This window comes from Martes martes (genome assembly GCF_963455335.1).
Source record: "Martes martes genome assembly, chromosome: 10".
In the NCBI taxonomy this organism is placed as follows: domain Eukaryota; kingdom Metazoa; phylum Chordata; class Mammalia; order Carnivora; family Mustelidae; genus Martes; species Martes martes.
In genome coordinates, this window is record NC_137898.1 from 54,028,662 (window position 1) to 54,044,042 (window position 15,381).

At 51.2% G+C, this 15,381-nt stretch overlaps 3 protein-coding genes across 5 annotated transcripts; 2 read left to right on the forward strand and 1 right to left on the reverse strand.

Annotated features, from left to right (window-relative positions):
• Positions 1–121: 121 nt before the first annotated feature.
• On the forward strand, positions 122–6,889 carry TPP1 (tripeptidyl peptidase 1). The gene is made up of 13 exons (XM_080817440.1): positions 122–177; positions 277–348; positions 626–765; positions 1,929–2,079; positions 2,275–2,402; positions 2,553–2,731; positions 2,909–3,107; positions 3,255–3,443; positions 3,673–3,742; positions 4,163–4,283; positions 4,366–4,524; positions 4,698–4,823; positions 4,992–6,889. The coding sequence occupies exons 1-13, from the start codon at positions 134–136 to the stop codon at positions 5,130–5,132; spliced, it is 1,719 nt and encodes a 572-aa protein (XP_080673566.1). The 5' UTR covers positions 122–133; the 3' UTR covers positions 5,133–6,889.
• Positions 6,890–7,368: 479 nt separating this feature from the next.
• TAF10 (TATA-box binding protein associated factor 10) lies at positions 7,369–8,768 on the forward strand. The gene is made up of 5 exons (XM_080817445.1): positions 7,369–7,617; positions 7,752–7,906; positions 8,145–8,209; positions 8,301–8,415; positions 8,598–8,768. The coding sequence occupies exons 1-5, from the start codon at positions 7,386–7,388 to the stop codon at positions 8,685–8,687; spliced, it is 657 nt and encodes a 218-aa protein (XP_080673571.1). The 5' UTR covers positions 7,369–7,385; the 3' UTR covers positions 8,688–8,768.
• Positions 8,743–15,375, reverse strand: ILK (integrin linked kinase). Of its 3 annotated transcripts, none has more exons than XM_080817442.1 (13): positions 15,251–15,375; positions 14,702–14,836; positions 11,402–11,567; positions 11,157–11,252; positions 10,859–10,955; positions 10,680–10,763; positions 10,485–10,570; positions 10,234–10,343; positions 9,970–10,097; positions 9,770–9,891; positions 9,571–9,670; positions 9,333–9,463; positions 8,743–9,148 (listed from the first exon to the last, which is right to left on the reverse strand). In XM_080817442.1, exons 2-13 carry the CDS (start codon positions 14,788–14,790, stop codon positions 8,999–9,001), a joined length of 1,359 nt encoding a protein of 452 aa, XP_080673568.1. In that variant the 5' UTR covers positions 14,791–14,836; positions 15,251–15,375; the 3' UTR covers positions 8,743–8,998. The 3 variants fall into 3 exon arrangements, with proteins under 3 accessions (XP_080673568.1, XP_080673569.1, XP_080673570.1); XM_080817443.1 differs by having other exon boundaries at positions 14,702–14,829; positions 15,251–15,316; XM_080817444.1 differs by having other exon boundaries at positions 14,702–14,814; positions 15,251–15,310.
• Between the last annotated feature and the right edge of the window lie 6 nt (positions 15,376–15,381).

Genomic DNA, 15,381 nt, shown 5'->3' on the forward strand with positions numbered 1-15,381 from the left:
CACAGATGAAGGATCCAGTCACAGCCCCACCCATTTGGAGGAGGAGCCAGCAGGGCACCAGTTTCTAGGCAGCCACGTGGTGGTGGTGGTGGTGGTGGTGGTGGTGGAATATAAGGCTCATGTGATCTGTCACATGACAGCGGATCTCCAGAAAGGCAGCATGAGACTCCGAATCTGGTGAGAAATTAGGGGACCCCGGAAGGAGGGGATTATGTTGGAGGGTGGGAATACAGTGGCAGTCCGGCTCCCGCTGAAACCCGCCTGCCGCCTCTGCAGCTTCCTAGGGCTCCTTGCCCTCTTCGTCACCGGCAAATGCAGTTACAGCCCGGAGCCGGACCAGCAGCGGACGTGAGTTGACTTAGCACACACTGCCCCCTTCCCTAGGCCCTGTCCTGTGCCCACTGTCTTGGCCCAGACCCCCTCACCCCTTACCAGCTCCTGGTACCCACTCCATAGTCTTATCCCCAGGTTCCCAGGCTCAGTCTCCAATCATTCACCTCCTGTGAGCCATATCTGCCTCTGGGATCCTACCCCAGGTCTCAGCCCCTAATCCTGAACCTTCCATGACTAATATTTCCCATCCCCACACTAACAAAGCCCATGTTCCTGACCTCTGACCCTGCAGGTTGCCCCCAGGCTGGGTGTCCCTGGGCCGTGTAGACTCCGAGGAAGAGCTGAGTCTCACCTTTGCCCTGAGACAGCAGAACGTGAAAAGATTGTCCGAGCTGGTGCAGGCTGTGTCGGATCCTGGCTCTCCTCATTATGGTGCCTATGGGGATAGGGATTGGGACTGGGAAGTGGGATGTTGTGAAAGGACCCCGGACTGGGCTGACTGTGGGATGGCACACATAACGTCAAGGTCATGCTCTTGGTGCCTAGGAAGGTGGTGATACAGGGCAGCTGAATGGCTGTGGCTCTCGAGCAGTTTCTGAATTGAATAAAAGGGATCTGGAAGTAAACTGTCCAAAACTCACTCAAATTCTTTCCCCCAAAACTTTTCACCTATGTTTATCAGGCTTGAAACCTGAAAGTTAAGAGCACAAGCTATGAGTGCAAATCTGGATTCAAATGCTGACTCTACTACTTAGCAGACACAGGGGAAGTAGTACCCAGTACAGATAGGTGCTCATTCCCCACCCTCAAAACCACACCCGTTTCCTCCACCAGTCAGGCTCTAGAACTCTCATTTCCAGTTCTGGCTCTCAAAGAGCCTTTGGAGTCATCTACTTTTTACCATTGCTTGTTACCGCCCACTCATTTGTTTATTCTTGCACCCAGACTGCTGCCCAGTCCCCAGTGGTCCACCCCACTCCCCACTCTGCTCCCTACTCTGCTCCAAAACAGTGTTCTGTTCCAGTGGTCATGCTGGATGGTGTCCCTCCCTTGCATGAAGCTTTCATGGTTGGGGGGGCACTGGTATGTGTGTGAGAGGGCAGTCTTAGATTCACCCTGGAGCTGTGTACATGGCACTGTGCAGGAAAATAGTGACTCACCATCATGTTAAGCTTAAAATCAACAAGTATGAAGACTGGAACTGAATTAGATGTTACCTTACAATTGGTTCTAAAAGTTTGGAAAACTTTTACTGGAAATAAACTTAATATGGAAAATTTTAATTTTTAACCTCATTTGTTGTTTATAATTATGGCAATACATGCTCTGATGCAGCATTTGCAACCTTCTGGCCTTTAGGGAAAATCCATATTTCTGGCCATGGCATTCCAAGTCTCCCCAGCCTTTTCTTCCCCTGGCCCCCAAATATAGCTTTCACCTGCACAGCCTGCCTTTGTGCTAGAAAGTTTCCACATATCCCTGAAGACCCTGTTCCAGGGTCCCTGGGAAATCCCAATGTCTCCTGATTGAGGTCCAAAATGAGCAACTTGGAAAAGCAATGAATGAAGGCAAGATCCTCTACTGAATTCCTGCAGGAAAATACCTGACCCTAGAGGATGTGGCTGAACTGATCCGGCCATCACCACTGACCCTCCGCACAGTCCAAAAATGGCTTTTGGCAGCTGGAGCCCGGAACTGCCACTCAGTGACCACACAGGACTTTCTGACCTGCTGGCTGAGTGTCCGGTGAGACGCTCCCCATGGAGGGTACCAGTCATGCCATCAGGGAGACAAGTCACCCCAATGGGAGAGAGCTGAGAGCTGGTGGGATCTTGTGGGTGAGAGCTAACAGGGAGATAAGGATGAGCAGTGATGCTCAGGTAGCCTCCTCTGCTGTGGTCTGTGGTTTCTGATCTCTGTTCTCTGATCTCTGACCTCCAGACAGGCAGAACTGCTGCTCTCTGGGGCTGAGTTTCATCGCTATGTGGGGGGACCTGCAGAGAGCCATGTTATAAGGTCCCCACGTCCATACCAGCTCCCGAAGGCCTTGGCCCCTCATGTGGACTTTGGTAACACCCAGTGGGGTTGGTGGGTTTGAAGCAGGCAGAACCAGGGGCTGGAAAAGTTTAGGTGCCATGGGGGGGTTGGGGTGGGGTCAGTGGTAAAGTCGGGGTTGGAGTCTAAAAGATCTCCTCCTTAAGCCTGACCCCTCCTCACAGTGGGCGGGCTGCACCGCTTTCCCCCCACGTCATCCCTGAGGCAGCGCCCTGAGCCACAGGTGTCAGGGACAGTTGGCCTGCACCTGGGGGTGACCCCATCCGTGATCCGTCAGCGATACAACTTGACAGCACAAGACGTGGGCTCTGGCACAACCAACAACAGCCAAGCCTGTGCCCAGGTGAGCTGGGCAGACACCTCCAGGGTCCTGACACCCTATCCAAGGTGCCTCTCCAGGCTGGGCCTTGTTCTCTGACTCCTCCCCGGGTCCTTACCCCCTATCTGGAATAGTGTCCCCTGCCCTGACCTTGCAGCTGCATCCTCTGACCCATGATACCTGCTCTGATTCCTTCTGTAGTTCCTGGAGCAGTATTTCCATGACTCCGACCTGGCTGAGTTCATGCGCCTCTTTGGTGGGAACTTTGCGCACCAGGCATCGGTAGCCCGTGTGGTCGGACAACAGGGACGGGGCCGGGCCGGGATTGAGGCCAGTTTAGATGTGGAGTACCTGATGAGTGCTGGTGCCAACATCTCCACCTGGGTCTACAGTAGCCCAGGTACTGCCAAGGGAATTGGTGGGTGGGGAGAGCGGTGGTGGTGAGTGGTGATCACTGCTCCCTCAAGGGAATCCCATAAGGTAGAGGGAGACCGTGGCAACCTTCCAAAGGACCGCCCTTGTGCTCCTCCCCTCACCCCAAATCCAGGCCGGCATGAATCACAGGAGCCCTTCCTGCAGTGGCTCCTGCTGCTCAGTAATGAGTCAGCCCTGCCACATGTGCACACTGTGAGCTATGGAGATGATGAGGACTCCCTCAGCAGCGTCTACATCCATCGGGTCAACACTGAGCTCATGAAGGCGGCCGCTCGGGGTCTTACCCTGCTCTTTGCCTCAGGTGACCTCCTATGCTAAACTTAGACCTTACCTCACCAGGAGTTTTGACCCCACAGGAAGCCCTGTGATCTCTGATTTACAATCTGAACTCAATAGGGACCACTCATCTGACCTCTGAACTCTAACCTCTTGCAGTAATGACTAACTCTTGACTTCCATTTTTGACATCTGAACCTATATATCAAGCTCTGACCAATTAATCTGAGTGCTAAACTTGGTCTTTCTCCCAGGTGACAGTGGGGCTGGGTGTTGGTCTGTCTCTGGACGACACCAGTTCCGTCCCAGCTTCCCTGCATCCAGGTAAGGACCCCAGCCCACCACTTACTGTGACCACCAGTCTTCCGTCTACGGGTTCATGATCTGGAACTTTTGCCTTGACGCCACCAGGTGCTTCTGTAGCCAAGACCTCAGTTTAACCAGCTCTGATTGCTGCATTCCCTTCTTCCTATAGGTCTAGGCCTCATGGCTTCTGAGTGGAATGCATTTCCCAATATTCCTCTTCTCAGTTCCCAGGCATTTAGTAGAAGATTTGGTGAATGTTCTGTAGACAAAACTATACACTGTTACCTCAGGCCATGTCTTGAGGGCTCAGAATCTCTTAGTCTTCCCCATGTATCTGCTTCCCCACAGAGTCTAGCCCCTCTGTCAAGAGCTAGCTCATACTTACCCATCTCCATACATTTTGGGACCCATACAATCTGTGTTGTTTTCTGCTCTCAGCCCCTATGTCACCACGGTGGGAGGCACATCCTTCCAGAATCCATTCCGAGTCACAAGTGAGATCGTTGACTATATCAGTGGTGGTGGCTTCAGCAATGTGTTTCCACAGCCTTCATACCAGGTATGTGTATGTGTTTGTGTGGATGGATGGGTGGGAGGGATCCTCGGTCAGTAGACAATATTCACTCAACAACATCTTTCAGGAGGAAGCTGTAGCCCAGTTCCTCAGCTCCAGTCCCCACTTACCACCATCCAGTTATTTCAATGCCAGTGGCCGTGCCTATCCAGATGTGGCTGCACTCTCTGATGGCTACTGGGTGGTCAGCAACAGCGTGCCCATTCCATGGGTATCTGGCACTTCGGTAAGAAATCAGCCTGGGTCCAAACCCCCTACTCAGAAACTATCCTCACCCTCTATAAGACCTTGTACCCAGAACCCCTGAATCCTCAGAGACCTCTGATCCTTTGAAACATCCCTCCCTCAAATCCAATCACTCTGAATCCCTAACCTCCATTTGCTCCTTCATTCTTGCAGGCCTCTACTCCAGTATTTGGTGGGGTCCTATCCCTGATAAATGAACATAGAATCCTCAATGGCCGTCCTCCTCTTGGCTTTCTCAACCCAAGGCTCTACCAGCAGCGTGGAGCAGGGCTCTTCGATGTGAGTATGGAAGGGAAAGGTGTGGACGTTTTTATGAATATGGGGAGTTCAAAGATGAACTTGAGGGCAGTTCTGATGGGGTACTGAAATGTAAATACAAGGTAAGGGGGCTTAGTCTGTTAGTGCTGGTACGGACAGGCCCAGATCTGATGCCTGCCTTCTCCCTAGGTAACCCATGGCTGCCATGCATCCTGTCTGAATGAAGAGGTGCAGGGACAGGGTTTCTGCTCTGGCCCTGGCTGGGATCCTGTGACAGGCTGGGGAACACCTAACTTCCCAGCTCTGTTGAAGACATTAATCAATCCTTGACCCTTTCCTGCCGGGAGAGTGAACCTGTCCCCTGCCCCATAGCTGGTGGCTTGGTCCCTTATTCTGCACTGTTGGAAGCCCTGCTGAACCTTCAACCATAGACTGCTGCAGACAGCTTATCCCCCTAACCCTAAAATGCTGTGAGCTTGACTTGACTCTCAACTCTACCCTGCTCCATCATGCTCAGGTCTCCCTACTCCTGCTTCATGTTTCTCTAAAGATGCTGTAACTAGTATTGTTTGGGAGCCTCCCCACTCTCAACAACCCCCCCCCCCCCGCCAACCTTTTCTTCTTTCTCTTTTCAACCAGGCTTTTTCTAAGAGTTGTTTATGCTGTTTCTCTTCATGCTGTCTTCTCAGTTCATTGCACCTTCTTCAGCTTTCAGGACTTAATTTTTCTCCGACCATTCCCACTTCCTCCTTTATTCCCTCTTCCTCTTTCTCTTTCTCTTCTTTCTCACTGAATGTTGGTATACTTTATTGCTTCATCTTTACCCTTCTGCTCTTTTCAATCTACCCAAAGTTTCCTGGAACAAATCAGTCACCTGTATCCACAGCTATCACTGTCTCACTAAATCAGACTGTTGGACAATGATTCCTCAAATGCAAGGTGTATGATACTCAATACTTCATCTCCCTCCTTCCCAATTCCAGACCATTCTCTGGTGTTCCTTCTTGGCAAATGAGACTATGCTGCTTCCAATCAAGCCAGAAGCCTAAGTGTTATCCTAGACTCCCTATTCCTTCACTTTCCCCTTCCCACTACCACTGTCAATCAGTAAGTCCTACTGATTTCACCTCTTAAATATATCTTTATCAATCCACAAGTCCTGCCAATTACATTTCCTAAGTATATCTAGAACTCATTTACTTTTCTCCATCTCTACTGCTACTAAATTAGCTTAGAACCATTTTTTTCTCTTTGAATTGTAGGAGGCCCTTGAAAAGATGTCCTTACTTCCTGCATGTCCACAAAACCATTTTTCCAGAGTAAAATGCAAATCCCATCAGGTCATTTACTTAAAACCCTTCAAAGATTACTGATAAAGTTCGGGTTTTTGCTGTGACTCATAAACCTGATCCTTTCCTTGCTATTTGTTCCTGGGTAACAAATTGCTTATTCTCCCTTGTTCTCCCTCACCCTTCCTCCACTTCCCCACTTTCGCTTTTGCTTAAGATATTCTGTGCCCTTAACATGACCCCCGACTCCCTTTGCCTGTTTGGTTTCCAGGATTCTTTGAACAGCCCACTCGGAAGCCGCCTTCTGTGAACCTTTGGCTCTCTCAAGCTAGCTGGTTTTTGTATAGCAGAAAATGATTTGGTATAGCAGAAAAATCCCAGATTTATTCAAACCAAGCCTGTTAGATTCTTGGTTCTGATGTAGACTAGGAAAGAGACTTGGAGAAGTCCATCTCCCTGAGTCTTTTACCTCCTCTGTTAAGTGGGAATATCAGTACCTGCCTCTAACAATAATTAATAATAATTAAATGGAATGAAGTTGATAGAGTGCCTGACACAAAGAAGTAGGCAGCAGATGTTAGGTCCCTTCCTCCTTCGCACTGCGAACTCTGTGTCTACCTCTAGTATTGTAACTCCAACATAGTACTGAAAATGCCAGTTTACCTCTTTGCCTCCCTTTCCAAGACTGTTGGTGCCTAGAGGACTAGAATCTTGTCCTACTTAACTTTGTACTCCCAGGCCCTAGCTCAGGATTGGCAAATAGGAATTAAATAAATGTTTGTTGCGTTGAAAACCCCACCCTCATTGGTGATTTTGCATATGTTGTTTACTCAAACCGAAATATCTCCCTTCCTGTCTACAGCAGCACTGTTCGCTTCCCTGCTGTCCTCACTTCTCCCGGCAGCTGGAGGGGAGTGGGGCTTTCGAACCCTTAAAAGGCTGAATAAGGGAACTAAAAGGATGCAGACTGGCAGGCAACCTGTAGTTAAGGGGTGTCCCAAAACAAGATCTTTAAGCGCCAAGTTGGAAGAGGAGTCCCAGATCTGCGGAAAAGCGTCTTAGACCTTGACGGTTCCCATCCCAGCGAAAAGCCTTGGCAGTATAGCCGCGTGGGAGACCGCCTGTCGGAGACATCTCACAGGCTGGTAAACAACCAGGACGCGGGAGACGCGAGAGGGACAGCAAACATGGCAAGGGAGGGGCGAAGCGCGGGGCGTGTGACGTCACCCGTGGTGTGTGCGTAACGTGAGCGGAAGCGGAAGCGGCTCTGTTCGCCGCCTCTCCCACCGGCCCGATGAGCTGCAGCGGCTCCGGCGCGGACCCCGAGGCGGCGCCGGGCTCCGCCGCCTCGGCCCCGGGCCCGGCGCCCGCGGTCTCAGCCCCCGCAGCGTTGCCTGCCGGCACCGCTGCGGAGAATAAGGCCAGCCCCGCGGGGACTGCAGGGGGACCTGGGGCTGGAGCTGCGGCAGGGGGCACGGGACCCGTGGCGGCGCGGGCCGGGGAGCCGGCCGAGCGGCGCGGGGCGGGTGAGGGCCGGGACGGGTGAGGGTGAGGGCAGCGCCCAGGGCTGGGTCCAGTGGTGGGTGAGGGCAGAGGATTTGACCTAGCCGGGGCCCCGCATCTGTCTGCCCTCCATGTCTGTCTGCTGGTTCTCCTCCAGCTCCGGTGTCGGCTGGCGGCGCGGCGCCCCCGGAGGGGGCCATGTCTAACGGGGTTTATGTACTGCCGAGCGCGGCCAACGGAGACGTGAAGCCGGTGGTGTCCAGCACGCCTCTGGTGGATTTCTTGATGCAGCTGGAGGATTATACGCCTACGGTGGGCTTCCTGCCTGAACAAGGCTATTGGCGCGCTGTCAGGCCAACTTTCTGCTACACCGCCTGGATTTCCAGCTTTCTTTTGCACTTGCTCCCCTACTAGCTCTGCCCACCCAAACTGCCCCTCTGCCCACCCAAACTGAGCTTCCCGAAAGCCAGGCCTGTCCTCCATTTCCCTCACCCTCCCAGCCCCTCAGTGCCCAGGGCAAATACTGACAGTCGTCTCATTGATCTCTCAGATCCCAGACGCAGTGACTGGTTACTACCTGAACCGTGCTGGTTTTGAGGCTTCGGACCCACGCATGTGAGTACAGTCTGGGTGGGTAGGTTAGAACCTTGAGTGCTAATGTGGTTTATTGTTCCATCTCCTTCTCACACCAGTTTTTTCTCTCTAGAATTCGGCTCATCTCCCTAGCTGCCCAGAAATTCATCTCAGATATTGCCAACGATGCCCTACAGCACTGCAAAATGAAGGGCACAGCTTCTGGCAGCTCCCGAAGCAAGAGCAAGGTGTGAGGGGAGGCTCATTGAATCAGTAATTACCTCCCACAGCGTCGGAGGCTTAATTTGTCCTGAAATCCCTTTGGGGAAACTAAGTCCTAGGGGAGGTGAAAGACCTACTCAGGGTCACCCATTTGGGATTGAAATCTGGGATTCCTGTGCTCAGCTGGTGCTCTTCCCTCTTCCCTCAGGACCGCAAGTACACTCTAACCATGGAGGACTTGACCCCTGCCCTCAGCGAGTATGGCATCAATGTGAAGAAGCCGCACTACTTCACCTGAGCCACCCAACCTAAATGTACTTGTCTGTCCCCTTGTCCCCACACCAGCCTGTTTTCATAATAAACTTTATTGTGACAGGCAGGGCTGGTCCCTCCCATGCTGGGAGATACCGTGTGGCAAGTGACAAAGCTCTGAGCCTAGCCCCTTTGGGGGCTGCAGTGGTAGGGATGGGGGCAGGGGATGGGCCCCATGGCTGGGGTAGTACCATGACTGGAGGCAGGGGAGGCAACCAGAAGCCTGCTGCTTTGGGGAGACATACTCCCCTAACCGTGTCCTGACACCTCTGGAGTTTAGGCAAGGGCTTTCCAGCTCTACTTGTCCTGCATCTTCTCCAGGATAGGTACAATCATGTCAAATTTAGGCCGCTTAGCAGGGTCTTCATTCATGCAGATCTTCATGAGCTTACACACATGGGGGGAAATTCCTGGTGGGATAGTAGGCCGAAGGCCTTCCAGTGCCACCTGCAAATACAGGAAAAAACAAAATGGGTTTCAGAACTTGAATATCCTGTGGGGAGAGGCCTCTAGTCCTCAGGACAGGATTACTGCATATTTGAACAAATATGGGAAGAGCCCAGCCCTGCTATAGTTATTGTCGTCACCACCACCATTCCCGCGACACAAGTGCATACAGTTGTGCTCTCACCTTCATTCCGATCTCCATGTTGGAGAGGTCAGCAAAGGGTACCTCCCGTGTCACCAGTTCCCACAGAAGCACTGCAAAACTCCACATGTCTGCTGAGCGTCTGTTTGTATCTTCAGGCTTCTTCTGCAGTGCTGGAGGAACAGGACTTAACTGTTCCAGCCACCTGTCCTGTCTCTGCCCCCTTCCATTACTACTGAGCTGGCCCTTCTCCACCTCCCAACATGATGCCCTCACTCACCTTCAGGGGCCACCCAGGCAGGTGCATACATGCGCCCAGGGCATTGGAAGGAGAACTTGACGTCGGCCATGCTGATTCGGGCAGTCATGTCCTCATCAATCTGAGGAAGAGAAGATAGATAATGTGGAAGGAGGTAAGTCCTATTCTAGACAGGGAAAGGGGTCTGGGGGCCTGGGCCAGGAATGAAGTGTGACCTCACCATTACACTACGGCTATTAAGTGCATGTCGTGGGATGAGGGGCTCTAATGTGTGTAGGAAGGCCATGCCCCTTGCCATGTCCAACGCAAACTTCACAGCCTGGCTCTGGTCCACAACAAAATCTAAGGAGGCAAGAGTCAAGAGTTTGGGGAGGCTCACACCCTGCACCCATCCCATGAGATCTGGTATCCCCTACTCACTGGTGCCTTCATGTAATACGTTGTACAGGGATCCATATGGCATCCAGTGTGTGATGAGGGTGGGGTGAGGAGCAGGTGGAGACTGACAGGCACCTAGTACTGGGAGCACATTTGGATGCGAGAAAATCCTGGAAGAGGGAGAGTATCCCTAGCTGAGATCAGCATAAAAGATCTCCCTTTGAAAAAAAAAAAAAAAAGATCTCCCTTTGGGTGCTAGTCAGGGTTCCTTGGAACCAGCAGCTTCCCGTTTAGGCCTTGTCCCACCTGAGACGGGGACACTCCTCGTTGAAGTCCCTGCTCTTCCTTGTACTCCAGTCTCGAACCTTTAGCACCTTCACGACGATGTCATTGCCCTGCCAACGGCCCTTCCATAGCTGAGAGACATGTAAGGGTTAGAAAGCTTTAACTAAGGCCACTGCTTTCTTGTCCGCTAACTGGAAGAAAAACTTAAAACAGGTGCAGGGCAGGTAATTTGTAGGGGATTGGGGAGGGAGGGCCAAGAAAGGCAGGGTCACCTCTCCAGAGTGATTCTCGTTGAGCTTTGCCAAAAAGTTGAGTTGTTTGTAGTCAATGCCGGAGTGTTTGTTCAGAGTCCCATTTCCTGAGAATGTGGGCAGATTAGGTACCCTAATCTGGTTAGGTACACCTAACCCAGCTCCAACAGCCCAGGGTTATTCCCTCGACCATCCCTCCCCTTACAACTGACTCACGGGGCCGAGTGCGGGTGGTTCCCTTCCAGAAAGTGTCCTTGTATGGAATACGGTTAAGGTTCTGGCCCATCTTCTCTGCCCGCTCTGGGGAAGAAAAACAGCTTTGGCCCTAGCTGTAGTACGGAGCGAGGAGATAGGCAGGGACAAGACAGGATACAAACTGGAGTTGGGGGACAGACCTCGGAGGAGCTCTCTCAGGGGTGCCTTGGCTTTGTCCACAGGCATCTCTCCATACTTGTTACAAATGCTGACAAGAGCCCCATTAGCCACCAGGTCCTGGAATGAAAAGGTAGTTGTGATGACGGGCTCTGCTACCTCCCTGGCAATCACAATCAACCATCAATACAGACATAGTACCAGATCTGAGTGTCATATATTCAGCAATACTTACAGGATGGATTGAAGGTTCTAGAATCTCCCATTCAGGCTCAGACGTTGCTACCCACCCATCCCAGGGCTCAGGGCTTTGGTACTCACCTCTGCAACCTGATCTTGGCCCCAAAAACAGGCGTAGTGCAGGGGCACATTTCCATGCTCATTCACTGCATTGATGTCAGCTTTATACTGCAGGAGCTGGTCCCCATGGCCAAGTAGAAGAGGCAGAAGACAGTCAGAGGGGAGATGGGAGTTGAAGCGTGTAAGGAGGGAGAAGAGTACACATAATGCTTGTGACTGACTTCCAGACATGTATGTAATGTAGGTGACATAACATTCATGCATACCTTCTGCACAATATCACGGTGTCCATGACTGGCTGCCAGGTGCAGGGGGGTATCATCCCCACGGTTCATCACATTGATCCGTGCCCCCCGCATGATCAGCATCTCAACCACAGCAGAACGGCCCTCTCGGCAGGCCCAGTGCAAGGGGGAGAAGCCATGATCATCCCTTTAAGGAAGAGACAATGGTCATTGATCTGGTGGTGGGGCAAAGGCTTTGATAAGGAAAAAACTGATAGTCATTCTGAAAAATCTCCCTAGAAACCTTGCCTGTCCAGGATTCTGATTCTCATTCATGCCAGCAACTCCCAAAGCCATCCAATTAAGACTTTCAAAGGTCTTCAGACCCCTGAGCTTCAAACCTAACCAACTACCACCTGAAATCTCAACAAATACATATGATTCACTGTCTTCATCAACATCTCCCACTAGCCTTTTTTCCTTGGCATGCCCTATCTCATTAAATGGTAGCATTTTATCTGGTTTCCTCTGCATTTCTTTTGCAACATCTGTTGGTCCTTTTTGTTTCCAATGCATTTCATATGCCCCTAATATACTACTTGTGGCACTGGATTGTAAACATCTTAATGAGCTGTCTTGTCTGCTAGACTGAATTCTTGAGAGAATGAATTGACAGAAGTTGTTTAGTGCATGTTAATACAAGGGAAGGCTGTTTTGGAGAAGGAAAGCCACAACTCATGGGAGAAGAAGCAAGCTTACTGATTGGCTTTGTACTGAAACCTAAGATCTAAAAATGGACTGGCATTAAAATAATGTTTTGGAAGGGTTTATAATGAAAAAGAAATACTTTTGATAAGTCATTACTAATGAGGCAGATATCAAATGAGGATTTGGTTTGGTAAAACAGGATTCCTCTACTCAAGCAGTCTGAGTCCCAGAAAACAGGAATATAAGAGTGGCTTCTTTAGAAAGAAAACTGACTTTTCCCCTGCCAAGGACATGTATTTTCTAAAGTAAAAGAGCTGTACAAAGAAAAAAGAAGAAGAAAATACTTGGTGGGAGTTGGGCCTGCCTGACAGCCTGGGGCCATAAAAGGAAATTCCCTCCAGTCTGGTGTGTGTGAGGATCCAAGGGGCGGGACGGGGGCGGTCCATGGTCTAAGACGGCAGCCTCCGGATGCCTTAGTGTTGCGGTCACTTCCCTTGTGGGGGCTCTAGTTATGGCCTGAAACAGATCAGGGGTCTGACTGCTGCAGGCCATCCAGATGTCCTCCTCCCCCAGGGGATGGGGGTGTGTGTGTGACCTTTAATGACTTCCCTCCACAGCTGCCCCCATCTGCTCACTTAGAGATAGCCGAAAGCTTTCCTGGAAGGTTAGCCCCACCTCCCCCTCTCTGAAGCAACCATCCCCTACTTATCAGTGAGTTTTGCCTCCCAGATCTTTAATTTGTGCCCTGGTTTATCAGTTTCCTGCAGTCTGTGGCATAAGCAGGCCAGTGCCTGAGGGCAAAAATAAGAGCACAGGGTTCCACTCACTGTCAGACTGCCTGTCACCTCGGGGCCACAGACTATATTCCCAAAGAGTCCTGGAGGGAGTTCACCCCACCTCATCTCCAGCATATACCTGCTTGGGCCCCCAAAGCCTTTCCCCTCAAACCAGCCCCAAAGGCTTCCAGTTTAATGTCACTCCTTCACCTTTTGGCACTAAAGAGTTTTATAAAATGCAAGTTCCCCTGGACAACTTCACCTAAGTCTTTATAACCCTACCAACAAAGTAAGAGTGCTATCTTTATCTGAGCACCCTTTGAAGAATTATGAAAGAATTACAGAAATTATAAATATATGAAAAATGGGAAAAAGTGACCAGGAATTACGGAGGAATAGCATAAAGGCTAATGAGAACCTGTGAAGTCTAGATGAAGATGACAGGTGATCCTTACCCCCTCAAACCTAAAAACTGAAGAAATAAAATTTTAAAAACCACCATCCTGAATCATCAGCATCACTACTGCTTTTCTTGCCTGTCTCAGCTAACCTTGAAGAACTTGTCTACATTCACTATTTCCACATCTCCTATTCAACCCACCACCATGCTGCTGCCTTGAGGGCTGGCATGGACTTCTAGCATAGGAGGTGTCCACAATACTTTAAATGAAGGAACCGGTGTTGTCTGGTTTCTTCATCCGTTTTCCTCTACAGCAGCCTTCACAAAGATCATCAAATACATTATTAATTGTAAATTCAGAAGTTACTTTAAAGTGCTAAAGTTATTTAACTCGTCAACAGCCTATCCTACTGTTGACCACTCCCCCTTCGTTGAAACATTCACTTCTCTGAGCTTTACTAACATCTTTTCCTGTTTCTCCTGCAACCCCCAGTTGCACCTTTTCAGTCTTGCAGGCTTCTCATCCCCTCTCTGTCACACCCATGTCTTCAGGTATCATCTATATGCTAACATCTCCCAAATCTGGGTCTCCAAGTCAGATCTCTCTTCTGAAATCCGAATCTGCATAATCAACAACCTACTCAACGTTTCCACTGTACTGTACAGTCACTTTAACATGTCACAGCAGCAGTCATCATCCTTCAGCCATGTCCAACTCAGTAAAAGCAACCACTATCTACCTAAGAGTCTGCGCCAGAACCCTGGTCATCATCTTTGCTTCCACACTTCCCACACCAAGTCTCATCAATTCTTTATCCTGAAGATTTCAGGAATCCAATCACTTCTTTCTTTTTATATCGGCCCCCATTCTAGTCTAAGGCATCACCACCTCTGGCACAGACCAAGCAATTGCTTTTCCAAATGGCCGCCTGCTCTTGAGAAGGTATCCAAGATGACACTTAAATGGACAATCTCATCATATCATAGCAGGGCTTTAAAGTCTTGTTCTTAGAATAATAACCTTATTATAGTATAAATATCCTTGCATGATCTGGTGGTCTCTTGCAGCCGACCTCTCCAGTCTTATCTCCCGTGGTTTACCACTTGTACCCAATGCTTCAGCCCACAGAAGCCCATAGAAGTCTTCTATCCTCCAGCCATATGGACCTGTAGACAAATCCCAAACACCCCATTCTCTGTCTTGCCTCCTAGCTTTCGTCCATGTAGTTCACTGAGGCTGGAAAGCTCTCTGCAGCCCGTGCCTGTGAAACTCTTATTGAGCAGTCAAGATTCAGCAGGAACACAGCTTCCTCTGTGGAGACCCTCTGCCCCCCACAGGCTGTGCTTTGCACTCGTAGTACTGGGTAGGAAAGTCAGCCGCCCCAGCCAACGTGAACACCCCACATCGCGGAGAGGAGCAGTCTTTGCCCTTCTCACCCACCAGCCACTTCAGCTCACCCCTGGTTGAGGTCGTTCTCCGTGTTGTCCAGCCACAGGCGAACGGCCACCGCGTTGCCCTCCCGGCACTGAGTGAAAATGTCGTCCATAGCAGCGTCCCGGCGCTGAGTCCCCTAGATTGGGGAAGCCTGCGGACTGTGAAGGGATCCACGGAAGGGGGGTGAAACCCGAAAGCTTTGTCCCTTACCGGAGATAAGGGGGTGGGGGTCTCCCGCTGCCTCCCCGGCTAGTGGAGGTCTGGGAAGGAGTTCGGCTAGGCGGGATGATCCCTGTGTCCCCTGGGCTCGAGGGTAAGGCGGGTCCGCGCGAGGTAGAAGGTGATTAGGAAGTAGAGTCCCCTGAAGGGGTGTCGGCGAACAAGCTCGGGGACACTACCCGAGAACAGACCTGGGGGGAGGGGGAGTTCAGGCGCTCTATACCCTGAGAAAGGCGATCGGGGGTCCTTCCCGGGGGTGGCCCTTGTTCCCTACTCGGTATTCGGGCCGAGTGAAGGCTGACGGTTGGCAGGGGTCGAGCCTTAGGGAAGGGCACGGGTGCTCCCGCACTCACCGGGACTCGGGCTGGAGGAGCCTTCTTCGGCGAACTCCCGTCCGGCCGCGCCCGCCGCCCGGCCCCGCCCCTGGCCCTCTCTGGCCAGCGCGGGTCCCCATTGCTCCCTCCCTCTCGCCTTCCTTGCCCTT